General features: G+C 40.3%; 1 protein-coding gene across 2 annotated transcripts; it reads right to left on the bottom strand.

Moving 5' to 3' along the window:
* Nucleotides 1-7,489: 7,489 nt before the first annotated feature.
* Nucleotides 7,490-11,662, bottom strand: hoxb2a (homeobox B2a). 2 transcript variants are annotated; one of them, XM_058652843.1, is made up of 2 exons: nt 10,570-11,662; nt 7,490-9,154 (listed from the first exon to the last, which is right to left on the bottom strand). In XM_058652843.1, the coding sequence occupies exons 1-2, from the start codon at nt 11,093-11,095 to the stop codon at nt 8,301-8,303; spliced, it is 1,380 nt and encodes a 459-aa protein (XP_058508826.1). In that variant the 5' UTR covers nt 11,096-11,662; the 3' UTR covers nt 7,490-8,300. The 2 variants fall into 2 exon arrangements, with proteins under 2 accessions (XP_058508826.1, XP_058508827.1); XM_058652844.1 differs by having other exon boundaries at nt 10,612-11,438.
* Nucleotides 11,663-20,064: the final 8,402 nt, after the last annotated feature.

Raw genomic sequence — 20,064 nt, 5'->3', positions numbered from 1 at the left:
TGCTAATAAACACACACAACCAAATAGACTGAGAAAGAGAAATAATGACTTTCCTCTAACATGATAATCATGATAAATTGTCTGTATTAGAGTTGCAACAATTAATTGATGAAAATATTTGATCATTATTTGTTAATTATTTAGATTTTCAGTTTTGAGGACACAATACATTTGATGGTGTGAGAAACAGATTGTTCTTTTAAACAATTGTCTTATATTTTATGGCCCACACAACTAATCAATAATCAGAAGTCTATTCAGTGATGAAAAGGATCATAACTTACCTCTCATGTCACTTAGTTTTGGAGAAGCTGGGGACTGAGCATCCTCCTGAGTCAGCTGTGGAAGTATTTCAACTATGCTGTTTCTAAATGATCAGCTCTATGGGGTACCTAAGGTCAAAGGTCAGAGACTTGGAATGCCATAATACAGGGGCAGATATCTGGTCTGAGGACACAACATTATTAACACATTTTTATTAAACAAAAGAAAAAAAAATCAGCTATGTCTTCTACTGGCTAAATGTTGGCTAACTTTGTGTTTGTTGCTACCATTAGCGCCCCCTTCCTCCTAACTACATTACCCCATGCTTGCTTGGTGATGCAGGGCATTTATTCACTGACAAAAGCTTTTTGAGATTCTAACAATGACATTTATTAACAGTAACAGTCTTTTTGTGTGTCTTCCACTGTGCTCTTCTGTGCACTGTGTCTTTAAGCTAAGGTAGTTATGCGCATGCGCAGGTTTTGCGTGCGTCTGTTGTTGTTGCTGCTCCTCAGGCTCGTGAGGATGTTTCCGGCGTGGGTTACGGCTAAAACAGTAGCTCGTGTTGCTTCTACTGTGCTTAATAAAGGCCATCCTGTTGGGGGGCGACACGTGTGTGCACACAAACACCCGGTGCACAGTTGATATACTTCTATACAATATAAAGCTCCTCCTGACTGGCATAATCTTCCAGACTTTCTCAGATATATAACCTCTTTCTGCTGCTTAGGACTTCTTATCATCTCATTTTAAAACAACATGTCACACCTAGAACTCGTCTTTGTATTAATATTTTCCAAAAAACACATTTCCCTGGTAGCTGCAATACACATCACACATACTCCACATACGAGGCATTTAAAGCACAATTTGTGCGAATTATGACAAACACATCTTACATCCTAGTAGTCGAGAACACAACTGCTACAAAACAACCCATAATGCAACAGCATTCTCTGCGACCCACGACCATATGTTGGGAACCACAGATATGTGTGAGCTCGGGTTTCTGAACCAAACGGCATTATAACATTCCTCATGTATGTTCAAGTCTGCACACGTACATATGAAAATGATAGCGTTGTATCTTGTCATGGTGCTTTTGACTGAAATAAGGAAATGAGAGTGATGGCAACAATGTCCTGATTATGAGTGTGGGTAGGTTTTTTGGCACAAAAAGCAACTCTTTAAAGAGTTTAATTTTTCCGATGGATTTTCGTCATTTAATTATGAAATCCTAAATAAAAACGCACAGAGGTTTGGTTGAAACCAGTGGTCTGCTGTTTCCTGCTCTCGGCAGCTTCTCTCTGAAAGTGCACTGACGTTCTGAGGCTGGATGTGAGAACAGAAAGGTTTGCAACAGTTGGACATTTTCCTGCCTGCAGCCACAACAAATCTCCAGATGACGTCCATGTGAACTTGTGTGAGAATAAAACAGGATCAAAATGAATCAGCAGCCAATATCTTGGTGTGGTGGTGTGACAGGCCCCGACACCGCATATGTGAAGGTAAAGTTTCCTCTTGGTCCCCAAGAGGATAAAAATCTACCACTCACATATTTCACCGCTGCTGCTAAGTGGGTGATCTATCACTTCTGAGTTATGCAATATGACACACACACACACACACACACACACACCGGCAGAAATCATAACTGTGATGGCAACGGTGATGCAAGAGATAAAGGAGCAGTCCTTGTATCACGGCATGGCAGTAGGCTGACAGGCGGTGACAGCCAGAAGAGAGAGATTATTGGAACTAACACACACACACACACACACTCACACAGAGACACTCAGACAGTGAGATATGTCTCACAGCATAGAGATGTACTCTTCTGTAATCTCTCTGTATACAAGATACTTTCAGATGGATGGTTATGGGAGGGAGGGAGAGCATGTGTTGTAGGGAATGTGGCCTGTGTACGTCCCAATCCTGAGGAACCCAGTCCCATAATCTGGGCTATAATATGATTTACGTACTATATATAGTTAATATATCTGTTGAATGTACATCGTCTAAGACATTTATTGTAAAAAAAGTCATTAAGGAAATGTGCTAAATTGAAATACTGGCGTAACTGATGATAATAATGGTGCTGCCAGTTTATTTACAGGCTATTTTTTTTATCTGTTCATGTTTTGGTGATTTGGCCTGTTGTGACACCCATGAACTAGCACTTTGGCACCCAGGTTGACAGATGAGCAATTCAAGGTCACAAGTACCAAACATTACCAAACGTAAAAGGCCTTGCTACACCTCTCAAAAAAACATATCGACCAGAAGGTAAGACAAACGAGGGTCTGTAAAAATGTGGACTGCTGATGAAGAGGAAGTGAAAGAAAGACGAGCGGTTTGTCTCATTTTCTTCTGGACAGAAAAGAAGGAATGAGTTTGAGCCAAGGTCGTTGTCTCTTATACACGCTGTGAGTGGATATTTACAGTCACTAATGTTATCTCCTCTCATCATGTGATGATTCTCCACTGCTGTGGCTCTGCTCCATTTTGTTGCTGACACATGGAAATTAACCAGATAGATTTAATGTTTATGAAAATAAAACAGATGGCTTCTTGTTTTGGTATCTTCCTGGCAGTTAACACTCTCCATTGTCTGAAATGACAGCAATAGTGGTTCAATAGTGAAGTGGTTGGCACTGTTGACTCACAGTCAGTCCAAGAGAAGTCATGGTATAGTATGTCGTTGAAAAATCATACTTTAGTATGTCGTGTTTTGCTACACTTGTGGAAACAAGCCTGACACCTGTTGGACTTGACACAACTGTGCAGTTGTTGAATTGAACTGACAACCTTGCAGACTCCACAACCTTATGGTCCTGAACAAAGACACCACATAACCAATTCCTCGAGAATGTGGGATTTTTCATCTCCTCTCAATCTTCAATGTGGATGTTGAACTTTAAGTTGTCTTGTTCTTTAGAAGAATTGAACCCATGACATCAGAACTTCACAGCAGTGTTCTTGTCCACCGAGCTACTTGCTCCTACAGTTCTTCAGGTTTTCTTAGAGCTTTTGACTGTTTACATTAAATTTTGAACTAAAAAAAAAAGATTTCACTTCATCCTTGGATTAGAACTCACAACCACAAGCACACAGGTCTTAGTGTTACCAGACAAGCCATCCTGACATTCCTCTGCAAACATACTTTCTTGGTGTTTTTAAGTTCTGTTTTTGGTCTAAAGTTTTAAAAGTGTGTGAACTTTACTTCATTGTAAGATTAGAACTTATAACGTCAGAGATACAAGTCATCTTCTAGTGGAATGAGATACTTGTCTTCATGCTCTTACTCTAAATTTCTTGGTTTCTTGGTCAGAGTTTTTCAAAATGTATCGGTTGAATTACGAGGACAAACTGTTTGATCCTTCATCAGTTGACTTATTTCATGTGATCCTCTGTCTCTGTCGGGCAAATGACCATCGCTGAAGGTGGTCCAGTGGACAAGGACTTAGCATCAACACTCACAACATCGTGGGTTCAAATCCCACTGGAGATATGTGTCTACTAGAGTGTGTGTCTGTCTCGGTGTTTCAAGAACAACAAACCAATCCCAAACTAAACCTTGTTTGCGTAATTTCAACATCATCATCAACTCTGCAATAATGGGAGGAAACAGCTAGCCTTTAAAAAGCCTCCAATGTGCTAGCTAGCATTTTTTTGGACTAATGTCAAGACAAAAAGATAACAAGACATGAGCAAAGTCATACTTTAGTATGTCGTCAAAAATTTGACAATAAAGTCATAGTATAGTATGTTGTCCAAAATTTGACAAAAAAAGTCATATGTCAAAATTTGACTGATATGAGTCTCAAAAATGCCCTTAGCTTTGAATGTGAGTATGATTAGACAGGTAAACTGCATGTTACACAGTATCTTTAAATAAAAGGTTTGCTTTCAACTTCAGCTAAAGTTAATGTGATGCTTTGTGTCTGAATCAGTCAAGTCATTTATTTGATAGAGGGGCTGGTTTATGGATGTTTATCACTGATTTATATTGTTGTTTGTCCCACGGCTGTGCGGAAAAAAAACAACTTGAATTTTATCTCTTACCAAAGTACATTTACATTAAAGATTTAATATTTTTCTTGATTCATAATCTATTTAATCTTGAGGGCAATCAAGGAATTGTTTGGCTGTACACAGTCATAATGATGTACGCTGTTGTGTTTCAAACACTTCTGGACACACAACGCAATGTTTATGGTTTCATTCATTTTAAATGAATGTCTTACAGCAAACATTAATGTAACCATTGCTGGACACACAGCCACTGTAGCAAACACTGCTTGAAGAAGTCATATATTATATTAATGACCTGTAAGACATTTGAATGCATATCATTTAAGCAAAACTGTTGAACTTACTGGGGCATGATTCAGGCAGTTTGACTCTCTCACAGGTCAGTGGTTCACATTATATGTCACATCATTGTGAATGTTTCATTTTAGGGCAAAAAAAGGTTGCTAGTGTTGCTTTAAGGTTATATGATTTTATACTTTAACAAAACATGATTTAGATCACTGGAGTTCTACATGGTCCTATACTGGGCCCAATACCTTTTATGTTTAATGTCCCTGCAGGACCAGGGTTTAATTAAGTTAACTTGGGGAAATATGTTTTTACCACAGGGAGGGGCTAATAAAAGAAGACACCTGATATGTTGAGTAACTGGAACATGTGTATTTAATGCATTAGCAGATAGCACTAAGATGTGTTTTCAATAGGCTTAAATCTCCATTTTTATTATTGCTATAGATTGTAATATATTTTACAGTTGTCTACATTACTGCTAATCTCCTCTGGTCATTAGACCTTTGTGATAAAGCAAATAATAATAACAATAATAATAATAATACTAAAAAAAAAGATTTGTTGGAACCTTCTACTATTACCAAAAGGTCCTTGCCTATACAGCCATTCTCCATACAGCTTATGTTGAATGAAGGTAATTATTTAAATTTTATTTTTAATTTTATTATTATCGTTATTATTATTATTATTATTATTATTACTACTAGTAGTAGTAGTAGTAATATTTTGTACATAATTTGGGCAAATAAGGATTTGTTTTGTACACAATACACTTTGTATTTATGCTACATAACCTGTTATTTACTTATTTATTCATTCAGCCATTAAAAGAATGAATATAATAACAACATGGCTATATACAGCTGAACATAAATTACATTAGTTTGTTTCATCATTACCAACAGGAAGGACCCTATTATTTTTGTTGACAGTTGTAATTAACTTTATAACAATGAGGCAACATTAATAGGCTAAGTAATCATCAGGAAGATATATGGTGACTGTACTGTATGTGGGACACACTGTTCAAGGATTCTTTAATATTTGCTGAGCTGTGTAGAGAAGAGGGGAATCCCCTCTGTTGTGGAATGTCTTGTTTTCAGTTTATAAAACCACACATTAAGCCTCCTGACCAAACAGAGAGATTGTTTATACAAATTGCAACAAAGTCATACTCAGCGATAGTATTCACTGATAAATGATGGAGCTGCAACATTAAGCAGGATGTGTTAAAACCAGTGCTTCTCAAACTTCTTATACCAAGTACCACCTGAGAAATAGAATTCTCTTGAAATAACACCATTATCGCCAATGGTGTGAATAGGCCGAGCAAAGTCAGCTACAAACTTAATAAGATAATTTATTCTCTCATCATCCTCCTCTTCCTCACATATACTTCACACACTGGTATAGTGCAATTAGATTAGGATGGTGACGGTGACTTTAATTCTTATTATTTTGTTATTTCTTTAATTTTCTACGCACTGCAGTCAACATTCCTCAATATACAGAACATTATTTCTGATTTTTCTCCAAGTACCACCAGAGAGATATTGGGTACCACTGGTGGTAATTGCACCACAGATTGAGAACCACCGTGTTAAAGTATGAATCAGGATAATGGTTCTATCCAACAGCTTGCTTTTATTTTATTTTTTCCAGATTTTTAAAAGATTTGGATTAGCGGATCAGTATTAGTGCTTGTATCAATATTTGTATTAGTAATTGCAAGATGCTAAACAGCTATAAACCTGTCTTGAAACTGTTGCCTATTATACAAGCCCTTCCTTGTAGTCTTTTAGGAATTACTTGCTCTCCCTCTCCCTCCCACAGACAGGAAAGCACACACACACACACACACACACACACACACACGCCTGTCACAGTGAGCCAGTCATCCTGTAATGGCTGCCACTGCTCATTGTTCACATCCTGCTTTGTCTTCAGCGCCATTTTGACTCCGTGGGAGGAGGCGCAGCTAGTTAGCCTCACATACACACACACTGAAGGCAGCGAGTTAGCCAGCCATGCTAACACACACTTAGATGCACATCCACCACTGGCTACTAGCCTCATAATGGCAGTGCTAAAACACATTCACATGCTCACATGCCGTTAACACATACACACTGCAACAAAATGAGTGAGAAGCTAAATTGCTACATCTAGTTAACCAGCTTGTCTGCTGTTTTAGGGCTAAATATGCTAACCCAGTGTGTGAAAGAGACAAAACACACACTTTGGCCTCAGACAGTTTCCCTCCTTTTTATCTGTTCATTTTCCCCACCAAAGTCAGCGTTATCTCTGAGTAAACACTCATGAGCTGTAACACACTGGCCAATACACTCCTGCTATCAAGCTACATGCTAATGCTCTAAAGTAAACACACACAGACACCGGATAAAAGTAACATGTAATGTAATGTAACACACAGTCAAGTATTCTAACCTGGCATTTGCATTCACTTTGTATGAGGAGCCACAATCAAATTTCATATGTAGCCTAATATTAATATAATATATGAAAATAAGTAAAGTGGGGGGTTTTTCACCATAGTGAAAAACTTTGATAAAACACAATAAAAAAACTGACATTATATGAAACTATACTTCAGTATGTGATTAAATACACTTTACCACTTTAAATGTCACTATTAAAAAATCTTCATACTGTTATATAACTGTTATAGTTAAGCCTAAAGGCTACTTATACTACTTCTATTATAAAATGTGATTTATTATAAATGGTTTTATTTTATTAAACTAATTATAAGTCATAATAGTATGAACTAAAACCTGAACCTCTTTAATATTTACTGCACGTCATCCATATTTTTTTTGTATTATAATATTCAGAGTTGAGTCAAAAGCCATAAAACAAAATAACATGGGGCACATCATAAATGTTTGTATGTTTTATTATTATTATTCCACTATGAAAATATATATACAATAAATAATTTCGATTTTCACTATTAAACAATCTCAATAAATAAACTAGGGTCTAAAAGTCGGGTCATCAGCAGGGCGTCCCTCTCTTCTTGTCTCGCAGAGAGGGAGAGAGAGAGAGCGAAAGAGAGAGAAAGAGTGAATTCATTCTTCAGTTCAGATTTTTCTAAAAATCAGTCCAGCTTTATCTGCGCCTACAGACTCCGTGAACAGTTCCTGAGAAGTTATTAAGGGATCATGAAGCTGCACCAGAATGGACTAGAGGAACACACACACACACACACACACACACAAACACGCTCACACACTCTCTCACACACACACAAACAGTGTCTCACTCTCGAACACACACAAAAAAACACCGATAAGGGTTATTAATGTCAACCAAAAGAAAAAAAAAAAGGTAATAAATACCTGAAATCTGAGAGGAAAAAAGAACAGGGAGGAAAAAAAATCCACGTTTCAATTAAAAAAAAAAACTCCTTCGATGTTTATATTTTAAACGAAAAAGAAAATAATAATGCATCTTTAAATCTACATCATATCCGCAGAAAGTATAATTCAATACGCACATAATTGTCATTCAGAATTGTGTCAGGAATGTTGCCGAGAAGCTTTTTTAATTTATAAAACAAGAGTCCTCGTCACCGCCGCCGCCCGATTGTTCATCCACACAGGCCGGGCCGTCCACACTCTCCTTTTTGTGTTTCTATTTTTAAGTTTGAATTTGTAATATTTAAGTTGTATTTGTCACGTTTGCCCTCAGAAGTTGAGGTTCTGCAGGTCTATGGTGCACAGTGTGCTTGTGAACAGGTCGAAGTCCTCCTCGGAGAAATCCACCGGGCTGTCCAGTGAGCTCTGCAGGCTGGGAGACAAACACGCGTCCCCGGCGAAGAAGGTGAGGTCGGGCAGCGCGGAGGAGGAGGATGACGATGATGAGGCGGCGGCAGGAGCAGCAGAGGAGGCGCTGGAGGTGATGGAGATGTCCCGCTGCTCCGAGAATGAAGAGTCCGCCACCGCTGTTGCTGCTGCGGGCAGAGCCTCCACGAGGCCCGGGTTGTCGGCGGAGTTCGTGTTGGGGAACGAATGCGGGGACGCAGCGACGTCAGATGTGCCGGATTCCGCGGGCAGCTGTGGGAGTTCAGGGCGGCTCAGTCGGCCTCCCTCCTCCGGCGTGGGCTGCGCATTGTCCCCGCTGTCACTGGCGTAGGCGGCGGCCGAAGATGGATCACCGCTGACCCTCTCCCCCTCCAGTGTTGCCTCCCCGGTTCCAGATGCCTCCAGTGGCTGGCTCGAATATGGAGACGAGGCATCGGCGCCTTCGAGCGGCTCGAATCCGCCCGGGTCGCTGGATTCGTGGCCTCCTCCACTGCCACCTCCACCGCCGTCTTTGTGGTGCGTCTGGCGCTTGTGTTTCATCCGCCGGTTCTGGAACCAGACCTTGACCTGACGCTCGGTCAGATCCAAAAGCGCAGCAATCTCCACTCTCCTGGGCCGACAGAGATACTTGTTGAAGTGGAACTCTTTCTCCAGCTCCAACAGCTGCGTGTTCGTGTACGCGGTGCGCAGGCGGCGGGACCCGGCTCCTCCAGCATCCAGAGCCGCCTGACTCGGGTCTGCAAAAAAAGAAGAGACAGAGAAGATTTATGTGAAGGATTTATTGTGCAAAAACCTTTTTTTATATATATTTTTTTTATTTGAGTGTTATATTCTCCTTTAACTTCAATTTGTAATCTACTTCATGAAAACCACATAAAACCTCTGTGGCCTACAGATTTATTGCGCAAAGATTTCAAGCAGAAATCCCCTCGGATCTTCTCTCTGTAATAAAACACACACTTCTCATAAAAAGTAATACTCGACACCGAACACTATATGAGCTGGTAAAATAAATAAGAGGCAAAAAGGGCGCAGATAAAGACAGATGATCGTAATGTCAGAGTGGATTTTCCCTCCTCTGTAAAGTGCAGCAGCGTGTGATCAGTAGACATGTAAGAACGAGGGAGAGAGGGGAAAATAAATACATCATGCTGCAGGGAGGAAATGTGCAAGGAAATGTGGGAATATCGATGTGGAACCAGGGTCAGAGACACAACCAGGAGCGTGGGTGAGTGTAGAAAAGGCAGGAAATTATAGGGGCCAGAATGAAAGACGAGGAAACAAGAGGTTTTTTTGTTAAAAAAAATAAAGTGGAGGTGGATATGTATAACCAATATTATATATATATAATATAATATATATGTGTAAATATGGCTATATATATATATATATATATATATTTACACATGTGTGTGTGTGTGTGTGTGTGTGTGTGTGTGAAACATAAATGAACCAACAAAAAAACCCTGAAAGCCAGTGTGTTTTGCTGTGTGGCTGCATCTTCTCTCCCCAACCCCCACCTCTTCTACACACTATATGTCCGCACGCCATTATTTTCCCACCTCAATCCAATATGGCTACCCTCTCAGTTGTGCTATGAATATATAATATCTGGCTGCTGCTGCTGATGATGATGATGATCTGAACTCACAGTACCCTATAGGGCCAGCCTTATGCAGCAGCAGCAGCAGCAGCAGCAGCAGCAATCATGTGCACATATGAAGAAAAAAATCCTCTACAAATTTGTATTGTGGAAGTTCAGACTCCAGATTGTACAGAAACAACAGGATGCTGGTGCACACACACACACACACACACACACGCACGCACGCACACACACATACGCGCACACACATATGTATAGGTAAGATTACACGTAAGTCATATATTTAAATGCATGCTGGGTCAATCACTGCAGCAGCATAATGCAGGGGTCCAGATATGGCTTCCCTGCATGTTGACACAGCATCTCAGCACACTGCACAATGCATGCTCGCACGCGCGCATGCACGCACATACACATTACAGACACACAGTGCAAGGGCAGGGGCAGAAACAGGCATTATTATCATGTATGTTGTTTAAATGAACGTTTAAACTAACACACACACACACACACAGACACACACAGACAGAAACACGCAGCACTCACATATACTGGCTCCCGCATCCCTGCATGCGTACGTATACCGACCTGTGGGTGACTCGATGCCCGCCGAAGCGTACCCGGAGGCAGTCGGGGAAGGGGAAGACGAGGCGGGCGGGATGATGGATCCACCACTGCTGGAACTGCCTCCAGGCTTGGGACACTTCTTGGAGGATTTCTTCTCCTTCATCCAGGGGAACTCGTGCGCCATCGGACCGGCCGGGGTCGCCGTGACCGGGGCAGGGGCCTGCCCCAGCGGTCCGGGCTGCTGGGCACCTCGGTGGTGCGTCTGGAGGCCATTAGTGGCGGAGCTTCTCCGGTTCTGCTGGCTCCTCGCTGCCGGTCTCGGCTGGCTGGCTGTGCAGGGGCTGAGGCTGGGGATGGTGTGCTCGAAGGGAGGCGGAATTACTGTCGACTCCTTGATTGATGAAGTTTGAAATGACTCCAGGGCGGCGGGGAAGGACGTCAGGCACTCTGCTAGGGATGGCTGGCTGTTTATAAAACCGATCTCCCTCTCGAATTCAAAATTCATAGCTCCCTCAAACCGGTTTCACCCTCAAACGGCGAGACCCCACAACAATCCCTTACCCAAAATAAAAAAAACAAAACACAAAAACAAGACACATACACACAAGGCACGGTGCGCACGCAACACACATACAACACAATATGGCTTCTTAAAAAAAACAAAAGAGAACGAAAAAAATAAAACGCACGAGCTTGCAGGGTCCCGACCGCAATGGCGTAAATGCGGTGGCTATATAATAATTGTGTATATTGGTGATATTACTAGCGTATGGGGACCAGGGTAAGCTAAACTGAAGAACTACGGGACGAAATTGCAGCCAATTCCTGGTCATGTGAGCCAAAAGAGCCAATCCGGGGGAGCCGGGGCCTGGCGAGCAGTGATGGCTGTGGGAAGAAGCAGCAGCGTTATTATTTTTTTTCCACCAAATGCTGTGGCAAAGACAAGCGCTGGGCTGCCACATGATAGCTGCTATTCTTTTGTCTTTACAGGGGGTCAGTTCTGGGGAGGAGGTGGGAAAAAAGAGGGGGAAAGTAAAAATGAAGGCTGCCCGGTCACCATGTGCGCCGTGTGGGCGCATCACGGTACCACAAAACAATAGAGCATCTCCCCCGAAATATTTTTTTTTTCTCTCTCCTCTTCTTCCATCCTGTGGGTGATGTAATGACCGTTAACATACATTAGGTGAACGGCTCTGTTTGCAATATGGCTCTTAGAGAAGAAAAAAAACAGCTCATTAATCTTATTATAAAATGTGTCACAGGCTGGAAATCTCAAAGTTAGACATATGAGGAGGAACAAATCTTGGAGAGGTTTTTAGATGATGTGGAGGCTAAAGTCAGAGTCAGATCTGAAACACATCAGAGGGAGAGACACACTTAGAATTAACAAGAAAGGTGAGAGAGGGAGGAGAGAGAAGAGCAGCCTGTTGGTGTGTAAGTGTACATCTTTATATTTTCTCTGCAGTATATTTTTTTTTACGTGTTTACTTGTTTAAACTTTTAGAAAAAAATGCACTCGTGCATTGTGCACGTATGTGTGTGTGTGTGTGTGTGTGTGTTCCAGAGAACAAGAGAAACCTAGATACCGCCTAAATATAATCAGCACCAAAAATAAGTCTCTGCACACGAGGCTCCGAAATTAATCTTGCAAGCCACTCTGTTTTTATGGTGTTTTTCTTTCTCTCCCAGTGTGTGTGTGTGTGTGTGTGTGTGTTGTTTTTGTTACCACTTTATACCTTTGCCTGGTATAAACACTGACTATTTCAGGATCAGTAATCCTCATGGAGACCAAAGTCCAATCCCAATGAGGCACAAACTCATTTGAGACGTTGGTAAAAGTGAGGATTAAGGGTTTAAGATGATGGATTAGTCATGAACTAGTTGTGGTTATGGTTAATGACAACTCTTTGGTCAGGCTTTGGTAAAATCTGCAATTGAATTGTTGTCCATGTGAAAACATATTTATTCAGATGTGTTGGAGACAATTAATATAACCTAATAGAGTAAAGGTCCAGTCCGTAATGTTTATCATTAACAATTAAATAGGATATTTCAAATTATTTTCATGAACAGAACTTTTGTCTACAATACAAATTGTTCATCCCGCAGTTGAACATGCTCTACGTCACCCCTAGAGGCCACTAAATGCTACATACTGGTTCTTTAACGTTTGAATGGGGGCGTCTTTATCATGTTTTGCATGTATTACGTCATATCACTTGAACTGAGGCTTGACTTTAAACGTAACGTTGCAAATCGAACTGTAATGTCAATATAGCTGCAAGAAAAGAAAAATATATAAAGTCACAATTTTGCAAATGACTCATTTGAAATGAACGTGAAGTCAATGCAGAGTCCTAACAAGAGTAGCTGCACAAACCTGCGTGTGTTGAAACTGTATGTTGTGTTTACATCGAGAGAGAGAGAGAGAGAGAGAGAGCGAAAGAGAGAGAGAGAGAGAGAGAGAGAGAAAGTTCATAGTGAGGTCGCTCCATGCTTCTATAAAAGAGTGTGGAAGGCTGCTACAGCAGCAGTAATAAAAATAATAATAATAATAACAACAATAATAATTAAAAAAATAATAATTTTTCTATGACTCAGGTTGAGGTTTCTGCGTACGCACATGTACTGATTTATATATACAAATTAAATGAAGATCAGGACCTGGCTGGGAGTTTAGCTGAGGATATTTTAGGGGAGGTCCTGCATGTGGAAGCCTGAGTGGGAAAAGAAGAAGAAAAAAAACAGAAGTGTGGTGATCAATCTTTCTGTGCCTGCAAAGAGTCTGACATACCCCCCACCCCCCACCTCCCACCTCTCCTTCCCTAAATAACAACCTCAAAACTCCACTCTGACCCTCCTCACTATCTCCCTGTTGTAGCTCCACGGTTTGACATTCTCGTGCGTAAATGCGCGCACACGCAACAAACAAACAAGGATTTATTGTATCGGTTCAAAAGAAAAACAAAACCAAACAGAGAAAATGAAAACAGGAGTGTTACAGCAGAGCCAGATGGACTCTTGTTTCCCATGCCGTTTGGCTTCACCCACTGACTTTAGTGGGGGAAGAAAGCGTGAGAGGAACAGGAACGTGTGTGGGAGTGAAGCAGCCATTGAGCGCGCAGAAGGCCAACACACACACTCTCACACACATTCACACACAAACACAACAGAGCACACAACAAGCTGCTGACTCGGCTCAATTTATCAAACTTTTCTCACATCATTTTATATTTTTTTCTCTTTATGTTTGTTTTTGTCGAAGTTTATTGGAACGGAACCGTCGGTCGCTTCACTGGAAACGCGGATTCATCCTCAAAATGGGAGTTTTTTTTCTTTTCGACTTATTCATGTAATACTCTTTCAAATGCGTCTTAATCTAATTATTATTAGTAATTATTAACAATTATTCAATTTATTTAAGTCTCAAGCTTTTATTTGAAAATATTTACGTTGTGTTTTAAAAGTCTTTAGTTTTGAGCTGGTGATAACTATTTTGTGTTTATTTTTTTCCCTTTAAACATTACAATTCTAAATTAAATCAACGTGAATTAACAATAACTAGCAATGATAGATTTTTGTATTTAAATGTTGTATCGACTCGCTGGTTTCCATGCAAAAAAATAATGCAAAAAAATAAAGTAATAAATAAAATAAATGTATTTATAACTTTATTTATTCAAAAAGGTTTCGTATAAAGACTGTACAACACCACATGGCTCCTAATTTTCAGAAAAGTAAAAGAGCAAAGTTATTTTAAGAACCTGTGCAGTTAAGAAAAATAACATTTATGCAGCTTATTACCAACAAAACAAATACAACAATCCAATTTGTCACACTATTGCTATTATTTTGACGTTATTATAATTATTATAATTATTAGGTCATACTATGTCAACCCATCTGACTGACCACAGAATAAGCTGTTTTATAATGGTCACGTGATGATATCGCAGTTATATGTTTACAGCTTACTCCCTGCGCTGTGTGTGTGTGTGTGTGTGTGTGTTGCACAGTAAGAGTATATATCGTGTAAAAGCCAGAGTCCTCTCAGCTGGTTTTGTTGCTACTGCTGTGGTTTGAGCCTGAGCTCCTCGTCTGATTTTATGAGGCAATAAATTAGATCCAATCTCTGCTTATTGGTGTTTTTATTGTCTGTTAGTCCAACGGAGATGTAAAGGGAAGTGCGGCCATTATTTATGGGAGCCTGATTTATGCTCACAACTTTCAAGCTGCTCCTGCAGGCCCAAGAGAGAGAGAGAGAGAGAGAGAGAGAGAGAGAGAGACAGAGAGAGAGAGACAGAAAGAAAGAAAGAGAGAGAGAGAGGAGGAAAGTGGAGGGGACAGAGACCATGTGACATCAACAGTGGACAAAACAGGAAGCACAAGATTCATCACATGTGTCTTTGTACGAAAAATAGAAACGTGGGGCTGGAGATAGATAGATAGATAGATAGATAGATAGATAGATAGATAGATAGATAGACAGACAGATAGATAGACAGACAGATAGACAGACAGATAGACAGATAGACAGATAGATGGATGGACGGACAGACAGATAGACAGACAGACAGATAGATAGATGGAGAGAGAGAGAGATGATGTGATCTGTGTGTTTGAAAGCCCACAAGATTCAGTGAGATTTAATTTAGTTTGAATCACATGCGACTCATTATTTCCTCACACAAGCAATTCCCCTATAAGAATGAACTCTTTTTCTTATTTTTCTCATTAAGAAAAAAAAATAAATCATCCAGTGGTGGTGGGGTTAGCTAGTGATATTTGTGATTAAACATACGTGTCTATGACTCACTAACTTCAGAGGGGAATGTTGCATGCGAGCTGTTTCCCACCATGTTCAGCTCCCCATGGTCTGGTTGGGAGGGTGCTAAACCCTGAATAGGCTTCATTTGGGTGACGTCATAACCATGTGACACAGTAATCCATGAAAAAACTACTGGAATAGATAATAATAGAATTTCCTCTGTTGCAATGTACATTATACTGTTCTCTGTGGGCCACTGAACAGATTGCAGTGAGCCTGTACTGCGCTCCATTTACTGTACATCGGAAGTCGAACCTGGGAACGACGTCACCTCCAGGTTCACAAGTCGCAAATGTATATTATGCTTATATTATGCTATATTATGCTATATTATGCTGTATTATGCAATGCCAGTCAATAACAACACTCGACTTGGTATGTGGCACACACACAAACAGCACCACATTAAACACTTTGACTGATTTTACACTTGAGACAAATATGACACAAGTGTAAAATAAGTTTTTGCAAAGTGGCAGTAATGTTGGGATCCTGACTTGGGCCATGTGACGTTGCTTCAGTTTCAAAATCTGAGGTTTTCTCTTCAGGAAACGTCCTGTGACTACAAATGGAACACAGCATTAGCTCCACCCTTTTGGTGCCACACCACTGTGCCTCACCCCATCAGTACCCTTCATAACATTTAACAGTTGAGATGTAAACAACAAAACTAAACCTAACTGTAATGTTTGGTGGAAACAGAGCTAAATAAAAACTGACCATAGATAAGCTACAAAACTGTCACATGACTCATGTTCCATGGATGTAAAGACCTTCTGAGTTTCGCGAGGAATGAAAATGAAGCACTTTCGGCCGCCTCCATTCATCCTCCATAACTGTATTTAACTTGTGCAGAGAAAGTGACTCTTACATGTTTTCACCAGTGACCGAGCAGACACTTTGAACAAAGATTTATATTGTGATAGTTATCAGAGGCAAAAGAGCACAAGCTGACGTCAACGATCTGGCATCACGACAGGAAACAAAGTAGCAGCAGGTCTTAGGTCACTATTTGTTTTTTGTGCATGAAATATGTTTGGCTGTCACGTTTGACTTGAGCAGTTTATCTGACATTAGCATCGCCGGCTAATAAACTGTGGTTGGTATATTTGCACTCTGCACACTCCCGCGAGCACAAACCAAGTGATTGTGTTTTATGTTGTGTTTGGGCTGGTTTTGACTAAAATGAGAAACAGAGGTTTGCTGGTTATAGATTTAGGCACAAAAGTACCTGGTTAGTGTTTAAAAACAAAAAAAAAACAGGTTAAAACTATAGCACTGTTTAAAACTTGCAAACATGACATTCCAACATTTGGCTCTGTACATAATGAGCAGATATAAATATAACAATTCCCAAGGTTTGCAGAAAAGTGAAATAGCAACATTTTCTGGACAAGCGATCACCTTCATTCAGGGTTGAGATGACACAAGGCCACTTATCCGTCAGACAACTCTCTCTGTGTTTCTCAGCAGATTTGAGATCTCGTGTCGACTCACTGCTGTGATTAGTTTAATATCAAAACATACGGAGACAACAGCAGCATTGCGCTAGCAAAGCGAGACGCTGGCAAACAGGTTGAAGTGTGACTGAAAACCATTTGAAACATTTCTGAAAAACCCAGTTGTTCAGTAGTTTGAGGGGATAAATGCGCCTTGACCCCGCCCACCCCTGTGTTGCCATGGCCACACAAACGCTCCCTCAGTCAGGTATGATAGTTTTGCTTCACAGGGCAAAAATAAAAATAACGTTACATGGTTTCTCTTCACAAAGACCAAACATCATCGACAAAGAAAATAAAGTGAACTGCAGCTTTAACGTGTCGTTGAGGGTTAAGATGTTTCGTCATCATGAGCATTTCCAGTTGATGATGCTGCTCTTTGCAACAATACTGACATCAGTTTCAGACAATAACGGTTTAAAAGTCACAAAACGACCACATCTAAGATTCAGGAGCTGCATTTTGGTGCCTCAACCATCACCTAGTGGTCAGACACATGTATACAACACATCACATACATAAGGTTTAACAGTTACTAATAGTACTAAATGATTTGGATGCAATTATATTCATGTTAGCTGTCGTTTTTGGACTCAACTTAGTTTAGCAGGAATATTATGTTTGCCGAAGTTGATGATGAACCAAAAATAAGCATCTTTAAACGTGTTTTGTTTGGTGTACGCCAAGAGCAACTCAGCAGTGCAAAGGATTATTTGTATGTTGTACGTTGCCATGGCAACCAGCAAGACTGGCATCGGCAGGTATTCACCTAACAGTGAGGAAGTTATAGGTCACGAGTTGCCAAAACCCTGACTCCTGACAAGCTTTAAAAAAAGTGACAATAGGTCTGAATAACATAACCTTTTATTAAAGAATCGTTCGACAGACAACTCTCTCGACATTGAAAGAAAAGGAAGCTACAAATGACAAAAAAGAAGTTGTTTTTTTTTCTCCAAAAAAGACGCATTCTTCTTTTTATCCCAGCTAATAGTTTGTCTAACTTTTCTGACTATGCGAGGATAGATCACCAATCCCCATCCTCGCCTTTTTCCTTGTACAAGCCAAGACATTTATGTACAAGGGTCATTATAGGAACATAAAAACTACTCATTTTCTTCTAAAATACAAGAACTAAAAAATGTAACCTCAGTACAATGGACAAGAAGAAACACAACGTTGTTTTTTTTTTCTTTCATAACAGGTAAATACTAAAAAAGTACAGTATTTTTTTCCTCGATATAAATACATGAAGGATAAATAATAATACAAAACAGAAAGTCTTTTTTTTAAACTGTCTATAACAAATAAATATTTAGATATGAATGTTCACTTGAACACACATTGGCGAAAAGACGCTTTGATTGGAGGGCCTTCCGTCTTCAAAATAAGAATTTATCATTATTATCGTCATCATTTTTTTTTTTTTTACCTTTAACCATCAAAATGTAAACTCTAAGTGCAATAATGATGCCCAGGTGTGAAAAGCCTTTGTATGGATCTGCATTTTAAAAACAACCGGTTTATTCCCAGAACGCCAGTGACTGCAGTGTCGCTTATTTACCAGATTTCTTTGTTTGTTTGTTTTAACACTGCATGAAAGTGTGTGGCCACAAACCGCCACCACTGACCGTTCACAACAAAATGAACTCGGTTGCCTTTAAACATGTGTGATACACACCAGCTCAGATTCCTGGGACATGCATTTTTGTTCAAATATATATACCCTGTATCCACGTTAAAAAAGTCAAGATATGTGAGAACAGAAGGGGAAAAAACAACAACAAAACATTGGTGTGGCGCTAATGTAAGTGAGGCCTTCCAAAGAGAGAGAGAGAGAGAGAATGAGAGAGAGAGAGAGAATGAGTGAGAGAGAGAGAGAGAGAGAGAGAGAGGGGGGCAATGACTTGTCCAAACATAAATAAATAGTGTTCTCCACTCTTATTATTTACCCTGTGTCGATGATGTGCTAAAATAAGAACATTTTAAATTTCTCTTCCATGTCCTTGTGTGTGTGTGTGTGTGTTTGAAAATGTGAATAGCCGAGCTGTTTGAAAGGAGGCTAGCTTAGCATTGCTATTGTGTTTGTGTGTGTGTGTGTGTGTGTGTGATTATAGCTAACATAGCTTAGCCCACGTGTGTGTCTCTAGCCTAAATTTGTAGCTGCATAAACCCTGTTAGATCATGGTATGAGTGCATGTGCATTGATGAGAATGTGAGGGTTTGGGGGGGGGGGGGGGGGGGGGGGGCAGAATTGGGGGGGTGTTTCGCGGGTGTTTCTGCCTCCATCAGAAACCATGTGCTGGCTGCTGCTGCTGCTAAAGACAGTGGTGATTCAGTGTGGACTGACTGACAGAGACGGACACACGACAGGAGACAGAATGAGACAGGGGGAAGGTGGAGACCGTCCAGTGATTTCTTTTCCTGTGCCCTATGTTGGACCTGATGGGGTATCAGAAGACACAGAGGAAGTCTGTCAGCTCCAGCCAAATAGAAATATATATAAAATTCATATATAAATGTCTCCTCCTCCTCCTCCTCCTCCTTTGTAGCTGATGGAGAGGCATGGCCCTCCTCATAGCTCAGCCCCGGCTGACAACAACATGTGTTGCCTGCAGGGCGAGAGACCTCTGCGTCATAAATCTACCCACCTCGTTAACTGCCCATTAAAGTCTCAAACTATTTCATTTACCAGGCGGGAGAGCTCTTTGAGGATGTGTGTGAATCTTACAGTTGGGGGAGGAGGGTTTTATTATCAATGTACACTTTTAAACCACTGTTTTTAACGGCGTCATTACAAGCCTTTTTGTTTACTACATTCTAGAAGAACTACTGCAGCAATTTAAGCAACAATCATCCAGTTGTCCATAATCCAATATGTTACCAGTCCTAAATATTTATGATGCCATGTAACGTTAACAGAGGTCATGATACGGTATTTGTCATCACTTCACATAGGTGCGTTTTAGAACTATTTTAAAGATGCAATATGTAACACTCCACCCTACAAGATGTCAGGAAACAAATATTACCACTGTAAGTACTATTATTACTAATTGATACAATGAAAAACAAAATGGTTGACAAACTTATAAAGAAATGCTTCAGCTGCTAAAACTAATTAATTAATTAAATTTCAAGTTAGCAAGC

Source organism: Solea solea, chromosome 16 (assembly GCF_958295425.1).
Source record: "Solea solea chromosome 16, fSolSol10.1, whole genome shotgun sequence".
NCBI classification, from domain to species: Eukaryota; Metazoa; Chordata; class Actinopteri; order Pleuronectiformes; family Soleidae; genus Solea; species Solea solea.
The sequence above is the reverse complement of the archived record's forward strand: the minus strand, read 5'-3'. Positions and strand labels throughout refer to the sequence as shown.